The sequence below is a fragment of the Panthera onca genome, unplaced genomic scaffold (genome assembly GCF_046562875.1).
Source record: "Panthera onca isolate mPanOnc1 unplaced genomic scaffold, mPanOnc1 haplotype 2 h2.h2tg000175l_path, whole genome shotgun sequence".
Classification (NCBI taxonomy): Eukaryota; Metazoa; Chordata; class Mammalia; order Carnivora; family Felidae; genus Panthera; species Panthera onca.
In genome coordinates this window covers 129972-147966 of record NW_027675831.1, presented here as the reverse complement: position 1 = coordinate 147966, position 17995 = coordinate 129972, and the positions used below count along the sequence as shown (strand labels likewise).

Genomic DNA, 17995 nt, shown 5'->3' with positions numbered 1-17995 from the left:
AGCCTGGAGTCGCAGAGCCGCAGGGCCTGGCAAGGCTGCCGGGGAGGCCGCCTCATCCGAGCCCTCGTGCGCCGAGAGGCCTGGCGTCAGGGCGGGCCGGGAGGGAGGCCGCACTCTGCACCACTGCCCGGCTCCTGCCGGCTGCCCTGGGCCCTGTCTCCCACCACCCGCCGTGCCGCTTGCCACACAGCTCTGGCCCTGGGCCGGGACGCCACCCGCATCCCCTCTCTGGGACTTGGGGACCAGCGCCGCTGGATGCCCCCGGCCCTTCCCCCGACGCTACGGCGATGAGCGCAGGCTGGGCCTCCAGCCCCTACCGGCCGTTGGGGTGCTGACGCGCCTGCCCAGAGCCAGGACCGTATGGCTGGCTGGCTCGGGCTGCTGGTCGGCGTCCTCCGGACTCCGGAGTCTGACTCCGGGCTCAGGTCCAGCCTCTACGGTCCAACCAACCTTAAGCCTCTGGTCTGTCTTTAGAAGATGGGTGATAACAGGGCACTCCTCACCAGGGGCCTGGCGGAGACCCACGGGGTGCCCAGCTCAGCGCCTGGCACTCTTCCTGGCGGGCTTGCTGGGCTCTGCATCAGCACCGCAGGCTCCAGTGGGCATTTCCTGCCTCTTGCCCTTGCCTGGAGGACACCCCACCCAAATCGAGCCCCTTCCTTCACCTACTGGGTGGAGGCCCGTGGGGGCTGGAGCCCCCTTCCCCCAACCGCCCTGGGTTCTGGGGTCCTCAGAAGGAGGCAGCCTCAAGGCAGTCTGGAGCAGGCCCCCGGGGGCCAGGAGGACTCCTGTGCAGACCAGCTCTGTTGGCCGCTGCCTGCAGCCTGCCTGCCTAGAGCAGCGTGGGGCGGGGCCTGGGGCAGGTGAGGCAGTGCTGGGCCCCCGGGGACCCGGTAGTGTGGCTGCACACCTTAGGTCAGGCGCCTCCTGAGGCCTGGGGGTCCAGGTGCCCCCAAGCGAGGGCCCTTGGCAAGGGGGCAGAGGGTGTCGCGTGAAGGAGAACTGAATCCTGGTCCCCACACAGTCCCCGTCACCTTCATGCCCGGGGGCTCTTGGTCTGGGTCCAGCTGTGCCCAGGGCGTGGGCCAGGATGGAGGGTGGCCCTGGTGCTTGGGACCCCTCCCACTCACAGAGGGTTTTGTCAGCCTCCTGGAGGTTCTGGGGGTTCCTGAGGCCATGGATGAGGCTGGGCCCTGGAGGCCAGGGGGCGGGGCTGGAAAAGGGAGGGCTGCGGAGGGGGTGGGGCCTGTCCAGGGTTCAGAGAGGGCCTAGGGCTCATAGCACACAGAGGTTCGGGGAGAGCAGGGGGTTGGCAGAGGACTGGGCCAGAGGCGGGCAAGGACTCCAGGAGAGAAGGGGCCCCTGGGAAGGCCCAGGCTCAGAGGAGAGAGGGTCGTGGAGACGGCGGATTGACCAGATTGAGCTGGTCGAAGGAAAAGGGGGCTTTAGGACTGGAGAGGCTCTGGGTGCAGTCAGGGCCTCAGAGGACAGGGACTTGGAGGGAGCTGGGGAAGGAAACCTGGGGCCCCGGTGCATAGACACAACTTCTGGGGGGCTTTGGAGGCTTTGGATTCTGTGGAGGCTGGTGGGTTGGTAAAGAGAACCCAACTCGGAGGGCACTTGCATGGTGAGGTGAGGGGCTCCGGGAGAGGCAAAGAGGGCCGCGGCTTCTCCCTTGCAGACGGACCCCCTGGGACTTCTGCAGGAAGGGGAGGTCAGCTGGGGACAAGTGTGAGAGGGAATGAGAGGGCGTGGCATGAATGGAGGCTCCCAGAAGGGGCTGGGCTGGGTGGGCCGGTGTTGATTAGGGGAAGGGGCATCTGCAGGGGAAGGGGCCCAGGTGGGTCAGGCAGGGCTGGCAGAGAGGCATGGGCAGCTGAGTGGACTTGTCTCCAAGGAGATAAGTGTCATTAGGGGCTTGGACAAGGACATCTGGCCCCATGGGCAGAGGGGACACACAGGTGAGAGGTCACGGCCTTGGAGACTGGACTGTATGAGGAATGCAGGTTCGGGGGGGGGGGGGGCTCGGGGCTCTGGGCTGGGCTGTGTGGGTCAGACCTGGGGAAAGGGGGTCTGGAGCTTCCACGAGGGTGGGCCCAGAAAGGACAGGGCCACATGGGGGCCAGCCAGCACGGCTCAGGGAAGGCCTGGACTTGGTGGCCTCTGGGGCTGGGGACCTGGTTAGTGGCAGGATTGTGCAGAGGTGGGTAACGGGATGGGGGCTCAGTGAGGTGCACCCTGCTCAGGCAGGTGCTACAGCTGGGGACCTGGGGCCTTCGAGGGGCTTGGTTCTGGCGAGGGGTGCACGAGAACAGGAGAGCAGATGGGGGCTGGGCTGGGTGAGGGGCACGGGCCAGAGTACCGGGGGCTCTGCGTGGGCTGGGTGCTTGGTGAGGCCAGGACTCCAGGAGGGGCAAGGATGGGCATGTGGGGAGGGGAGGGACACAGCAGTCAGAGAGGGGGCAGCGGAGGGGAAGGGCTCAGACAGCCATGCCGGTGGCCACGGTGGGGCAGAGGGGGACAGCAGGAGGATGAAGGGGCTCCCTCCTGGAGAGACAGACAGGGGTGGGCCTGGGGGCTCGGCAAGAGGGAGGGACAGGGAGGGAGGCGAGGGAGACACAGCAGGAGAGGACACCGGGTGGCCCTGTGGGAGGACCCGCCCCGAAGCCCCCCACAACCCTCACCCCGCCGGCTCTGCGCCCCCTCCCCAGGGTCCGGCTTCCGGCCGGTGCCTGAGGCCCCCACCCTGCGGGCGGGAGGAGGCGGGGAGGTGGCTGCGGCCGCCGGCGCCGTGAGTCAGGCTGGGGCTGCAGCCGCGCGGCCGGCCTGGCGCTGCGGAGGGAGCTCAGGAGCGGGGACAGCGGCGCCGCCAGCCCCGCGTGCTCCCCCCGCCGAGGCTGGGCCGCCGGGACGCGGAGCGGCCGGGCAGACAGCGAGCCGCGGGCCGGCGGAAGGACGCGCGGACCGCGGTGCAGGGATCCGTCTGCCCGCCCAGGAGTCGCCAGCAGGTGAGGGCGCGCCGTCCGCGCGGCCGTTCAGACCCCGGCGGCCCCGGGCGGCGGGGCGATGGCCACAGACCCCTGCGGGGGTTGGGGGGGGGGGGGTGCGCAGGGCGCGAGCGTCTCGGTGCCTGGCCGGAGGGGTGCTCGTCTGGCAGAGTGTCCTTGCGCGTCTGTTTGTGGCGCGGGCTGGGTGGCTCCCTGGGAGCGTGTGCTGGGGTCCCCGGGGCCGCTCTGGGCCGGGCCGGGGGTTGGGGGCGGGGACGGCGTGCGCGAGTTTGGAGCCCCTGCAGTCGCCCCGCTGCCATCCCTGGGCGATTGCGTCGGATCCTGTGTGGCTGTGTGTGTACAAGCTGCGTGTCACAGGGCAGGGCTTTTCCCTGGCATCTCGGCGCACAGCGTGCCCAGGGTCTGGGGAGCCTTTGGTGTCCGATGTGTTAGGGGCGTCAGCGTGCAGGTGCCCCAGAGGGCTCTGCTCATTCTGCCAGATGGTGGCCGAGACACCGTCATTGTGGGTCTGTGTGCCCTGTGCGTGTACCGGGGTGTTTGGGACGCTGGCGTGCTGTGTTTATTGCAACAGCGTGTTGGTTGGGGCGTTGCTGGGTACGGGGGGGGGGGGTGCTGTTGTGTGTCAGTGGGTGAATGTTTGTGCGCAGATGGCAAAGTGATAAAAAGCCCCCGATGTTCCTGCCAAGGCGGCTGTGAAGGGCTGTGGCACCGGGGTGCCCGGGGCGGGTGGGGGAGGCAGGTGGCAGGCTGGCAGCCTCGGTGGGGATTTCCAGCTCCTCTGGGGCTGCTCGCGAGTCTGCAGGGGAGATGCTGCAGGACATCGGGGCGAGCCCTGCAGGGCGGGCGGGACCCAGCTCCCTCCTCCTCTCCCCCTGCCTCCAGGCCCAGGGCCCAGGCCAGTGCCCAGCCCCGCTGGGAGCCCCGGCCAGCACCACGGACGGCGCCCAGGAAGCCCGAGTCCCCCTGGACGGGGCCTTCTGGATTCCGAGGCCCCCGGCAGGCTCCCCGAAGGGTTGCTTTGCCTGCGTGTCCAAGCCCCCGGCCCTGCAGGCTCCAGCGGCCCCGGCCCCTGAGCCCTCGGCATCGCCCCCCATGGCGCCCACCCTGTTCCCCATGGAATCCAAGAGCAGCAAGACGGACAGCATGCGGGCTTCGGGCGCCCCCCAGGCCTGCAAACACCTGGCCGAGAAGAAGACCATGACGAACCCCACGACGGTCATCGAGGTCTACCCGGACACCACCGAGGTCAACGACTACTACCTGTGGTCCATCTTCAACTTCGTCTACCTCAACTTCTGCTGCCTGGGCTTCATTGCGCTGGCCTACTCCCTCAAAGTGAGCCGGGCAGGGGCGCGGGGGGCAGAGGAGCGGGTCCCGGCAGGTGGGGGCCGCCTCGCAGGATCCGGAGACACGTGGATGCTGGCCAGCTCTGAGCCCGCAGGGAGGGGCTGCCCTCCCCATCCTGGGCTGCGGAAGCTTCCAGGGCGTCTTGACAGGGCTCGGGGGCCGCAGGACTGGGTTCTCTACACAGCCAGCTTAGTCCTCAAGGTGCAGACTCGGGGCTCGGTCTGTCCTCTGGGCCGTGGGAATTACACTCAGATGTAGCTGCCCCTGGGCACTCGGGGGGTGGGGGGAGCCAGCGCACAGATGCAGACCCTCAGCACCCTTCCCGTGTCACGGCTCGGGCCCCTCACAGGGGGACCTGAAACCAGGCAGACCTTCAGAAGGAGGCCACGGTAGCCGGGGTCTCCGACCACGGTGGACAAGGTCACTGCTTTCTGCCTTCCTTCTCCCACACTCTTTCTAGACGTCTGTCCTGGTGGCCGGGGAGGGGGGGTGTCCAGGGGGAGAGAGGCATGACCCCAAACCCTGAGTGAGTACAACTTTGGGAAGCCCCTGACTGCTGGGAGAGGAGCCGGCTGGGAGCAGAGCAGGGTGCCAGGCAGACAGGACCCCACGTCCCTGGGGCAGAGGGGAAAGAAATGGGCCCAGATTGCAGGAAGGGGCCTGTGACCCACTCACATCTGAGGTGAGGAGCCCCGTGCAAGTGTGTAAGAACTAAAGAGCCAGGGCTGTTGGAACCCAAGCAGCAGGACCCGCCTCCCTGTCACTCCGGACGGGTTTGGCTCCTGTAGAGTCAGAGGTCACTGTCCCTGGATTCGCGTGTCCGAGGCCAGGTGCACATCACCGACTGCAGCCGTCCGGTGAGGTGGGGGCAGGGGGGTGGGCAGCGGTGGGATGGGGAGCTGCAGGGAGAGGAGGGTCTGGGCCAGGGAGGCTGCAGGGGGGAAGGACAGCAGCCTGAACACAGCTCTGCCGCTGCTCATCTTCGAGCCCCACCCCTGCCCCTGGCATCACATGGCCCAGCCGCCTGGCTCTCCCGACCTCCTGACTCTTCGTCAGCGTCCCCCACCGCCAGGCACACCTTCGCCTCCAGGCTGGTGCACGGAGCTCTGGGCCTCTGCCACGTGGGGCCTGTGTGGTGTGAGTGAGTGTGTGTGAGTATGCGTGGATGCACGAGCGTGTGTGCCCATGTAGGTGTGAATGCGCGTGTGCACAGGTGTGTAGGTGTGGATGTGTAAGTGTAATTGTATGTGTGCATGAGTGTGTGGCTGTGAATGCGTGTGTATATTTGTGCACGTGAGTGTGTTATGTGTGGACTCGCGTGTGTGCATGTATACAAGTGAGTGTGCGTGTGTATGGGTGTGCATATGTGTGCGAGTGTATACAGGTGTGTGTGTGTGTGTAATTAATTGCATCACGTGTGCGTGCGTGAGTGTGCATATATTTGTGACTGTGTGGGTGAGTGGTACGTGACTTTGTGCACATGTGTGCGTGCGTGTGCCTGTGTGTGCTGTGAGAGCACACCGGGAAAGGCCCCTGGGGATTAGGGGTGAAGGCCCCAGGCCAACCCCAGCTCTGGCCCCAACGGAACAGTGCCAGGCAGAGGGCACCGTGGTGGGGGCAGCTGGTGACGCTCTGCTTCCCCTGGGGCCCTCTTGCCGTGCCCTGACGATGGCCTGTGGACACGGGTCTGGCCGCGTGGGCTCCTGTCCGGAAGCTGTCCCCCCCTTCCCCTTGGCTCGGCTGTGGGCGCCGGCTGGCACAGGGCAGGCCCATCTGGTGTAGGTTGTAGGTAGGTCACAGATTTCTGAATGGTGCAGGATTTGTGCTCTGACGGGGTGGGCAGGAATTGGTCCTTCTGAGGGGCGGTAAAGGAGATCACGCTGCCTCCACCCTGGGGCTGCTCCCCCACATCCTTCCTGGGGGACAGCCAGGGCAGAAAGGCCCGGGGCTTCTGGGGAAGGAGTGTGCAAGGTGAGCTGTCTCTGGCCTGGGCAGAGGGGGTGCAGGAGCGGCGGGCTCGGGCTCCTGCACCTGGGAGCTTGTCCATCTGTCCATCCAGCTGTCTCCTGGCCTGCTGCACCCGACGCTATTTGCAGCCAGTCATGGGCACTTCCAAGGGCACCTAACGGACTTGGGGTCAGAAGGCCTTGGCTGAAGTCCCAGCTTGGTCCCTGAGGAGGGGTGAGCTCTTCACAAACCACCTTCCTCTGAGCTGGTTCCTGTGTCTGCTCACAAAACAAACAGAAATGAAAACAACGCCCAAGTCAGCACGCGTGAGCGGGGCAGAGGCTGGCATTCAGTGGGTGTGAAGCAGACATTGTGTCCCTGTCACGGGCGCCTGTCTGTCCGCTGTCTCCACCCACGTGGGCCTGTTCACTTTGATGCCAGCTGGGTCTGCGACACTCCCCTGCCCCAGGCATGGTTGCCCACCCAACCAGACCCAACCCTCCATCTTGCTGTCACTGGTGCCGAGGCAGGGCCGGCCACTGTAGGGGTCAGACAGGGCTGTACGAGGGGGTAGGTGGACAGAGGGCACCTTCAAGGTGGAATAAGTGTCATGGTGTTTCAGAAAAAGAATATTTCATTCCTGGTTTGGGGTGAGTTTGGAGTCCAGAGTGGGAGACTTCCGGGAGGAAGCATCATCTTCACTGGGCTCTGAAGGGCAGGTGAGGTGTTCCAGATATAAACTAGGACATGAGGGTGGGGTGATCTGGGGGGAACTGCAAGGCCCCCATATTCTCTGGGGGCAAGACGACAGTCCTGGAAAGCCAGACTGAGGCGATGCAGTGAAGGATTCGGAAAAATATGTGAGGGGTTTGGATGTCATCATGTGGAAGACCCAGAAGGGAAGATATGACCAGAACTATGAAATCTGCAGCCGGTTTGAAGGAAGAGGATGAGAGAACCCCCAGGGCAGAGAAAAGCTAGGGTCCCAGTGTGGTGTCCAGGAAAGGGGGCACATGGCCTGAACCAGGGCAGGGATGGTGGGCAGGAGACGAGGAGCAGATATAATGATATGGTGGTTGTTCCATGTGGGCCCAGGAGGTTGTGGACTTCCCAGTGACAGGGAAGTCAAAAAAATTGATTGGGGGGGGGGGGTATTGTGTCAGTTTTTGTATATACATATTTGCCCACTACCTGCTTTCTGAATGTCAACAGCATCCACCCATCTACCCACCCATCCATCCACCCACCCATCCATCCATCCACCATCTATCCATCCACCCATCCATCCATCCACCCATCCATCCACCCACCCATCCATCCACCACCCATCCATCCATCCACCATCCATTCATCCACCCACACATCCATCCATCATCCATCCACCCACCCATCCATCCATCCATCCACCATCCATCCAACCACCCATCCATCCATCCACCACCCATCCATCCATCCACCATCCATTCATCCACCATCCACCCATCTATCCATCCATCCATCCATCCATCCAACCATCCATCTGTCCATCCATCCGTCTATCCACCACCCACCCACCCATCCATCCATCATCCATCCATCCACCCACATGCTCATCCATCCACCCACCATCCACCATCCATCATCCATCCATCCATCCATCCATCCAACCAACCATCCATCTGTCCACCATCCATCCATCCATCCATGCATCCATCCATCCACCCATCCACCCATCCACACACACATCCATCCATCCAACCAACCATCCATCCATCCATCCATCCACCATCCATCATCTATCCATCCATCCATCCACCCATCCATCCATCCATCCACCCATCCATCCATCCATCCACCATCCATCCATCCATCCACCATCCATTCATCCACCATCCATCTATCCACCCACCCATCTATCCATCCACCCATCCATCCATCCATCCATCCACCATCCATCCATCTACCATCCATCCAGCCATCTATCCACCCACCCATCTATCCATCCACCCATCTGTCCATCCATCCATCTATCCACCATCCATGCATCCATCCACCCATCCACCCATCCATCCACCACCCACTCATCCATCCATCCACCATCCATCCAGCCAGCCAGCCATCCACCCATCTGTCCATCCATCCACCCACTCATCCATCCACCCACCCATCCATCCACCCACCCATCCATCATCCATCCATCCACCATCCATTCATCCACCATTCATCCACCCATCCACCGTCCATCCATCCACCCATCCATCCATCACCATCCATTCATCCACTATCCATCCATCCACCCACCCATCTATCCATCCATCCATCCATCCATCCATCCATGCATCTGTCCATCCATCCATCTATCCACCACCCATCCATCCATCCACCATCCATCCATCCACCCATCCATCCATCCCTCTACCATCCATCTATCCACACACACATCCATCCACCCATCCATCTATCCATCCATCCAACCAACCATCCATCTGTCCACCATCCATCCACCCATCCATCCATCCACCCATCCATCCATCACCATCCATTCATCCACTATCCATCCATCCACCCACCCATCTATCCATCCATCCATCCATCCATCCATCCATGCATCTGTCCATCCATCCATCTATCCACCACCCATCCATCCATCCACCACCCACCCATCCATCCATCCACCATCCATCCATCCACCCATCCATCCATCCCTCTACCATCCATCTATCCACACACACATCCATCCACCCATCCATCTATCCATCCATCCAACCAACCATCCATCTGTCCACCATCCATCCACCCATCCATCCATCCACCCATCCATCCATCCACCCATCCACCCATCCATCCATCCACCCATCCACCCATCCACACACACATCCATCCATCCAACCAACCATCAATCTGTCCATCCATCCGTCTATCCACCATCCATCCACCCATCCAACCAACCATCCATCTACCATCCATCTATCCACGCACACATCCATCCATCCATCCACCCATCCATCCATCCATCCAACCAACTATCCATCTGTCCACCATCCATCCATCCATCCATCCATCCATCCATTCACCATCCCATATACATTGATCCCTGCTCCTTTATTCCCTTCAACCCAAATAGTCACCCACTCCTCTATTCATCTGTGTTTATACATGTTCATTTTGCTTCCTCCTCCCTTCCGTACTCTGCCCCATCCCATCCCCATGTATTTTGTACATCAGTTCACTTAACTATTCATCTAACCTTACTTCCCCCCAGTAACTTTCACTGCTTTACTTACCACCTCTACATGTCAGCCATCCATCCATCCTCTGACCCAGCACACCAATAAATCCACTCATCCTTCAAGCTGACAGCATCCCTTCTTTCCACTGCTCCTCTAGCTGAGCCACGTGCATCCATTCATCATGTACCTGTCTTCACACTCACCCTTGCTCACTCTCACCTTGTTATCCCTTATGTCATCTCATCCATCCATATGACCCATGCACTATCATTTTTTTCTATTTTCCCTCCCTTCTCATCCATCCACGAATCCAACTACACTTCTTTGGACTTTGTGGAGGGAGAACGTGCTGAAGAGAGGGAAATCCTAGGATTTACCCTGCGTGAGGGTGGCTTCCTCCTTGGGAACACCTCTTCACAACCAGAGAATCTTGGAAATGGGTCCAGCTCTGCCCACTGTCTTCCCTGTATCTTAACATCCCTTCCCAGAGACCATGGGGCCCGCTGCCTGTTCTGTCTCGTGCCTATTCTTAGGTAACCCCTGTGAATTTTAGATTAAGGAGCCGCTCAGACTAGGGCACACTTACAACCTCCATTGGCTGATCATATAACTCTCTGAGACCAAGTTTCTCCTTTATCTTGTGAATTCATTTGTCGATCCCAGCTTTATTGAGCTACAGTTGACCTACAACATTGGAGAAGTCCAACGTGCACAACGTTGCAATTCGATACACGTACATCCTGCCAGATGATCATAACAAGAGGGTTCGTTAGCACATCTGCCAGCTCACATAATTATTGTTTTTGTGGTTGGTGGGGTTTTTGGTGGTAGGAACACTTACAATCTGCTCTCGCCAACTTTCTTTTTTTTTTAATGTTTATTTATTTATTTTGTGTGTGTGTGTGTGTGAGAGAGAGAGAGAGAGAGGGAGAGAGACTTCAAGCAGGGGAAGGACAGAGAGAGACGGAGAGAATCCCAGGCTGCTGCGCTGACCGTGCAGAGCCCAATTCGGGGCTCGAACCCATGAACCGTGAGATCATGACCTGAGCCGGATCCAGAGTCGGATGCTTAATTGACCGAGCCACCCAGGTGTCACCCCCCCCCCGCCCCGCCTCCTTGATTCAGTAACTTTCAATCGAATAGTACAGTATTGTTAAACAGTCCTGTTTTATTTTAAATAATTTCAGACGTGGAAAAGTTGCAAAAAGAACTACAAAGAATTCCCGGGTGCCCTCCGCGCAGAGGTGCCCCATACCCGTATTTGCCTTTCCCTGGTCTCTGGCCTCGGGCCTCACCTCCCCACTCTGGCTGCAGGTTCGAGACAAGAAGCTTCTCAATGACCTGAATGGAGCAGTGGAAGACGCCAAGACCGCCCGGCTGTTCAACATCACCAGCTCTGCCCTGGCGGCCTCTTGTATCATCCTTGTCTTCATTTTCCTGCGGTACCCGCTCACCGACTACTAGGACCCCGCGGGCGCCACCGGCCGTGGAGACGAAGCCCCGAGACACGTCCGTTGTCATGACTGACGCGATACGGGATGCGGTGTGGTTGGGGCGGAGCAGGGCGCGGGCCCTGGGACCCCCCCGAAGCTGTGAAGCGGGCAGCGAGGCCGCCAGAAGGTCCGCACAGTAAGGGGGCAGCGAGCTTCGGGCCAGCCCACCCTCTCTGCCTCTGCCCGTTCCCGGGTCTGGGTTTCTCCCTGTGTTGCCGCACCCTGGCTTCCAGCGGCTGCCCCCCGCCCCGCCCTCCTGTGCCCCACCCAGGCTCCTGGGGCCCCTCTGGCCCGACACCCAGCAAGAAGGGCTTCTGTGGGAGCTCCCCGGCTTGGGGGGGCTGCCAGCATCTGGGGACTCACTCTCTCCTCTCCGACCCCACCTCCTCCAAGCTGTGACCCTGCTCAGAGCTCTTGTATCTGTGAACTTTCAATAAAATACCTGTCTGGCTCCAGCCCAGCCTCTGTCCCAGGGCCGAGCAGGGCATGGGGGTGGGTGGATTTGGCAGCTTTGGGGGCCCCACTCAGGCGCTGCCTGGCGGTCCAGGCTTCCCCCCCCACCCCAGTGCCAACACCGCCGGGGAGGGTTTGCTCCGTGACCTGGCGGTCTTCTGCCCATGGTGCAAGGGGACCGAGGGGGACTTTGGCAGAAGGTGCCCCAAACACGAGTCCTCTCGAGGATTAGGCAGCACGAACAGAGCTATCTGCCCAGCTGTAAGTTAGAGCGGAGAAGACCAGCGTGTTCCCGGGGAGGGAGCAGAACCCTCGTGGCACGGGGTCGCGGCTCGTCTGGGAAACCAGAGGACGTCTGGGCAGCTCAGGTGCAGAGAGCGAAGGAGGAAGGCCTGCTGACCTCACCCCCAGGCCCAGGGGTGGCTTTGCAGGGGAGGGACTGGGCTTGCTTTGTGGGCTTCGAGGACGGTGGGGGGGAGGCGGGGGACAAGGCTGTCACAGAAGTGGGAACCGTGCAGGCTGGGGCTGGGGCGGATGAAAGAATTTGGTGACAGACTGGATGTGCTGTGAGGCGGGCGGGAGGAGCCGGGGGTCCCTGCGTGTCCGACTTGGCCGGGGCTAAGCCCTCACATGGGGACCTGGGGAGGAGCCCTGTGGAAGCAGAGGGGCCCAGCAGTGACAGCCAGCATGGAGCCCAAGGAACACCACCTCTCTCCGGAAGGCTGGCAGGAAGAGGGGGTGTCCCAGCACCCAGAGTGTCGGGGGCAGAGGAGGGAGAAGCCAGAGGCGCCCATCGGGTTTCTGGGAATGTGATGGAGGAAGGAAGGAGGTAAGGAAGGGGCGGAAAGGTGTGCTTGGCGGGGCGGGGAGGTGGCCGCCAAGGGAGAAGAGTCCCGGGGATGTCATCAGAGCAGGGTGCCAAGCCCGGGGCTCAGGGTCGGCAGTGATGGACAGCCACAGGGAGGAGGCCAGGTGACCGAGGGGTCACCAAGGCATGGGTGTCAGAGAAGGGTGGAGAGCACAGACGGAGCCCTGTATGGGCAGCGTCCAGACAGCAGGAGAGAGACTCCTCCCTCACGCAGGACAGAGGCACAGGTGCTGATGACGGGGTGGGTGTGTGGACGTGGGGCCGAGGACTGGGGTTCCCCTGCGACCTCCCTGGGAGGGGGACACGCGGGGGGGTAGGGCTCAGGGCAGGGGTGAGGTGTTTGGGGTCTTTCCTGGGCAAGTGGACCGGTGCGGCTGTGGTCAGCTGGGGGCACGCGCTGGGGGCTCCGCGACAGAAGCGTGGAGGGGACTTGGGAGCGGGACATGGGGCTGGGCGTCTGCCGAGGATGGACGGGAGCCGGCTGGGCTGCTGGGACCTGAATCCCCGCGCGGAGGGACGCTGGGGGTGGGGCAGCGTTGCCGTGAGAGGGTCAGGGCTTCCGAGAGCAGCGGGTCAGGTCTGGAGAGGTGTTTCCCAGGTGAGTGTGCTAAGAGGCTGGGGGTGGGGGCTTCAAGCAAAAGGGGGCCAGGGTGGGTGGCGAAAGGCACACTAGTGAGGGGGCCAGACTCCAGCCCCCGGCCCCACCCAGAAGCCCAGGGGAGGGGCCGGAACACCATGGCATGACCCCTGACCCCAGGCAGTGGCAGGACGGCAGGGGGGCTGGCACCCCTGCAGGGTTGCACGGAGTTATGTTGTGGCCACCCATGGAGGGGAGCTGGGAGCCTTCCGGGTGGCCCCCAGGAGGGCGGTTGGAGGGGCTGGAGGGCAGCGAGCTCAGTCCTGGATCCTTCCGGAGCTTCCAGATCAGGCCCAGGTGGGTTCCCACCACTGCCCATCGGCTTCCCGGAGGAGTCAGGGCCGGGTTGGTCACGGGGAGGGCATCTGGGGAGACAGGGACCGGAGGTCATGAGCTCAGGCCCTACCCTGGGGTCCAGGTGGCTTCATTACCCCTGACGGGGCCGGGAAAGTGGAGGCAAAATGTTTTCTTCTCTCCTTTTCCTTAAGCCTTTGCTGCCAGCAGCCGCTGACCTCCTGGGACGCCACCCGGGGGAACCGCATCCTCAGGAAGGAGGCCTTGGCCTGGCCTCTACCTGGAACCTGTCCCTCCCGGCTGAGGCTTTCGGGCTCCGGTCGCAAACAAGTTACGACTGCCTTGCGGGCACCGAAGGCACGCTTAGCCCACAGACGTTTGTGTCCATTCCTGGGGAGCGGGGGCCACACCGCGGAGGCGCTGCCTCCCCCCTGCTGCCACCCCCCCCACCCCACCCCCAGCCACCCCCCCACCACCACCTAGGGCTCAGGAGAGTGTGCTGGCACCTGCCGGGAGGGGTGTCTGCGGCCCGTGTAGCCCAGACCCCAGCAGGTGGGCAGGTGGGCACGGGGTCCTGCCTTGGTCTTGGTCTCTGGCTTCCAGGTCTGCGTCTTTGCCTCTCTGGGCCCCACCCTGACCTTCCGACCCTCCCCGCCCCACCCCCTCCCCGCACCCCCTCCCTCTGTTTTTATTTGGTTTGCACAGTGTCTGCCAGGAAAATGCCGCTCAGTAGGTACTCGTACGAATGAGCCGGCTGCCTCGGCTTGCTCTCTTCCTGCCCTTCTCTGTGTGCCCCTGGCTTCACGCATCTTTGCGGGGGGGGACTCTCCCCGCCCTCCCCTCCCCCACGCTGCCCCGATTGGCCCTGGCCACCGCCCTTGTGACCTCCAGCTCCCAGACCAGTTTAAAAGGACCAAGGATGGAGAGAGTGTCTGGAGGCTGGCGCTGGCCGTGTGCACCTGTGCGATGAGGGGCTGCTGGGCGGTTAGTCCCCAGCTTCTCCTGCCTTGGCCACAGTGGCCCCAGGTGTTCCAGGTCCCCATCATCCGCTTGCCAAAAACGCTGCCCCCGCTCCAGCCTGACCCTGTCCACACACTGGAAAGGCGCAGAATATTCCTTCTTCATCGCGTGCCCTCGGCTTCCCTCCTGGGTGTGGAGATACCCCCGGAGGCCCCCTGCTCCCACAGAATAGCGACCCCCGACCGCCGGCTCAGACAGGGGGCACGCAGACGAACAGGTCCCTGGCCCCGTCGGGCCGCAGGGCCCCCCTGAGATCTGCTCCGTCCCACTTCACGGGGGTGGGTCTGGGAGGCGGCGGCCATAGGAAGAGCCGCCATGCCTTCCCCCACCTGCCCCCCCCCCGAGGCACCTGCTGAGCTGCGGAGGCCAAGACTCAGTGGCTCAGGGGTGGTTTGAAGGACACAAGAGGCTCCTGGAGCCCGGCCAGCAGGGCTGAAGGGCGGCGCGGCAGGGGCAGCGGTTGAGAAATTTCGCCTCCGGTGCTCGGCTCCCTTCCTTTCGGCCACGGCGTGGGGAGGGGGGGGAGGGGGGAAGGTGGGGGGCTCCCTGTGGCTGCAGTTTATGCCCCCCTCACACTCCTGACGCATCTGACTCATACGCGGACTGCCGTTTGGATGCCCTCTTGCTGAACGTCTGTCTTATTACCTAGAGCACATCCTTCCTACTGGGCTGTGGGTTTCTTAGTGGCACCCGGGTGTCTCCGCCCACGTCCCCCCTCCGTCCCTGACAGCCCTGCCCCGCTCGGAGGCCCTCACTGCCCTCTCTCCCTGGCCTGTTCTAATAAACACAAGTGTCCGATTTCAATACGGTCACAACTACCACCGCCTTCATCAGTTGAGGCTTTTCGCCCAGGACACGGAAAGGAGTGCATGGAGAGAAAAACACCAACACATTTGCCAAATCAGGGCACACGTGGGTGACATCAGGCACTGATCAAGTTCCACTTCTGGACTCCAGTGGTGGTTACGTGAGTGTTTGTTTTATAAAAGTCATAGGGGCGCCTGGGTGGCTCAGTCGGTTAAGCGTCCGACTTCGGCTCAGGTCACGATCTCACGGTCCGTGAGTTTGAGCCCCGTGTCGGGCTCTGGGCTGACAGCTCGGAGCCTGGAGCCTGCTTCGGATTCTGTGTCTCCCTCCGTCTGCCCCTCCCCTGCTCACAGTGTCTCTCTCTCCCTCAAAAATAAACATTAAAAAAAATTTTTAAAAGTCGTTATGTTGTATAGTCATGCCTTATGGTAGCCCTCTGCATGACACCCGTGCATTTACACAAATATGTTCACAGACGCCACGGATGGGAAATAACTCATGTGCGTTAACGTCTATTTTCACATACAGACGAAAACCAGTTGATAAATGCACAGCTTTGTTTATAATGTCCCTGGGAACTTAGCCTTTTATTTATTCAAAATAAGCATGATGCATAGGACAGAATGTCTCTGGAAGAAACCACACGGACAAGAGTAAGATGGGCCCCAGGTGCCGGTGGCCGCACCCCAGAGAGGGGAACCGCTGGGGGACTGGAGCCAACAAGGTTTATGGGGAGAAGGCAGGTGCATGGGGTGGGGTCAGTAAAGACAACGGGAGGCCAGATACGCACAGGATTTGGCCAAATAATTACATATATATATATTTTAATGTTTATTAGTTTTTGAGAGAGACAGAGTGTGACTGGGGGAGGGGTAGAGAGAGAGGGAGACACAGAGTCCGAAGCAGGCTCCAGGCTCCGAGCTGTCAGCACAGGGCCCGACGTGGGGCTGGAACCCACGAACCGCGAGATCATGACCCGAGCTGAAGTCGGACGCCCAACCGACTGAGCCACCCAGGTGCCTCCCCTCCCCCCGCCCCCAGCCAATAATTACATATATTAAGGCTGATGGGAGTCTGTGACAAAAGTGGGGTGGGACAGAGAGGAGCCAAGGTGGGATTAGGGGAACCTGTGCACCCCCAGCTCTCCCCACTGGCAGGGTCTGCGAGACCCCCAACGGCCCCAAAACAACAAGCTCACTGGCACCCAGATGTTGGCTCTTAAGGTCACTGCCCCCCTGCAGGGACCGGGCCCCCTGGGGACGGCTGGTTGCAGGCAGTGCCTGGGGGGGCTTGGACCCTGACGTACAAGACGACCTGAGGCACCTGGGACCAGGAAGCAAAGACCTGATGAGGTAGGTCCGAATCAGGCCACTCCGAATTTGGCCACTCCGGCCAAATCAGGGACAACTGGGCCTCAGGGTAAATCCACTGAATGAAAGAGGAAACCATGAGTCCACACGGAGACTCATAAATAAACTGGAGGCTCAGTGAGCAAGGAGGTCTCTAGTCTGAGAGGCCAGCCTGGAGGACAGTCATGACTGCAGAGGGAGACGGAGACCCAACGGGCGGTACCCCAGAGGTGCCCACCTCCCCTCCTGGGCGTCCCCCCATTTTCTAGGGCGGTTCACAGGACCCCGGAGAACCGCGCACTCGCACTCGTCAGTGTGTGCGAGGGAGGGGCGCCTGGGGGTTGCAGATGAACGGGCAGGGGGAGGCGTGCGGGAAGGGCGTGGGGCTCCCGTGCCCTCGCCCCAAACCTGCGTGTGTTCCCCAGCCCGGAAGCCGGCCGGACCCCACGTCTCCGGGCTGTTCCTGGAGGCTCCTCCCCGCGTAGGCTTGACTGACCATCAACTCCACGACGTGCTGGAGGTTCTCATGAGGTCTCGGTCTTTCTGGTGGCCGCCCCCACCCGGGCCCCCCACCCCCACCCCACAGTCACCTCGGGAGAACAAAGGATGCTCCCGTCACCCAGGAAATTCCAAGGGCTTTAGGAGGTCAGTGTCGGGAGCCCGGCCAGGGACCCACAGAGATGTTCCCTGCGATCTCACGCGGCCCGAGCTCACTAACGCACCGCCAGAGATACGTAAGCAAGCGGCAGACAAGCCCCTTGAGAGGGATAACCAAATAGAAGGGTCCTGCCCTCTGCAGAAGGCTCGCGGCCACGGGAGCCACAGGAAGAGGGGGACCGCTCCGGTCAGAGCTGGTCACCACAGCCAGGATCCGCACCTGCGCGGTCGTTCCCTAAACCCACGCGATTGTGTGTCATCAAGTCTCATTCATAAGCTTCCTCTCGCATGATTAATGTTTTTGCTGATAGGATTCACGTCGCCCGGACGCCTCTCATGCTGTTGGTTGCTTCCTCTAATCTAAGGTTTGGACAGCTGCCCTCGGTTGATTGCTCGGCGTGGACATCTCTGCGGTGCAGGAAGTGTCCGCTCCTGCAGGGACTGTCTGACCTTGACGTGGTACCACATAATCAGAACCACTGTGGCTTTACGGCGAGCCCAGACATCTCGAGACCCCCCTCACCGGTCGTCTTCAGGAGTTTCTTGGCCATTCCACTTACGGCATTCATTTAATTGGAGAACTTACCAAGCAGGGGGGGAAAAGACGACTAGGATTGTGATTTAATCCACAGAGATACATTTGGGAGGAATTTACATTTTTATAAGACTGAGTTTTTCAAATCTGTAAGCGCGCCATAGGCTTTGATTTACTTCAGTCTCTTTAAAGCGCTCCCCAAACGCGCTATAGTTTCCCGCGTCGAGGTCTCGCACAGGACACGTGAGATTTACTTGCAGATATTTGATTTTGGTGCTATTGTAAATGTTACAGTGTGAAATGTTTTCTTTCCTGAGTGTCTGTTGCGTTTGACTTCTGAGGAGCTGTCCTGCACTCGGCATCTCGCTAAG

At 61.3% G+C, this 17995-nt stretch overlaps 1 protein-coding gene across 1 annotated transcript; it reads left to right on the top strand.

Annotated features, from left to right (window-relative positions):
- The first annotated feature begins 287 nt into the window (after positions 1 to 287).
- IFITM10 (interferon induced transmembrane protein 10) lies at positions 288 to 11459 on the top strand. The gene is made up of 4 exons (XM_060607726.2): positions 288 to 328; positions 2801 to 3008; positions 3891 to 4343; positions 10826 to 11459. Exons 1-4 carry the CDS (start codon positions 288 to 290, stop codon positions 10973 to 10975), a joined length of 852 nt encoding a protein of 283 aa, XP_060463709.2. The 3' UTR covers positions 10976 to 11459.
- The last annotated feature ends 6536 nt before the right edge of the window (positions 11460 to 17995 follow it).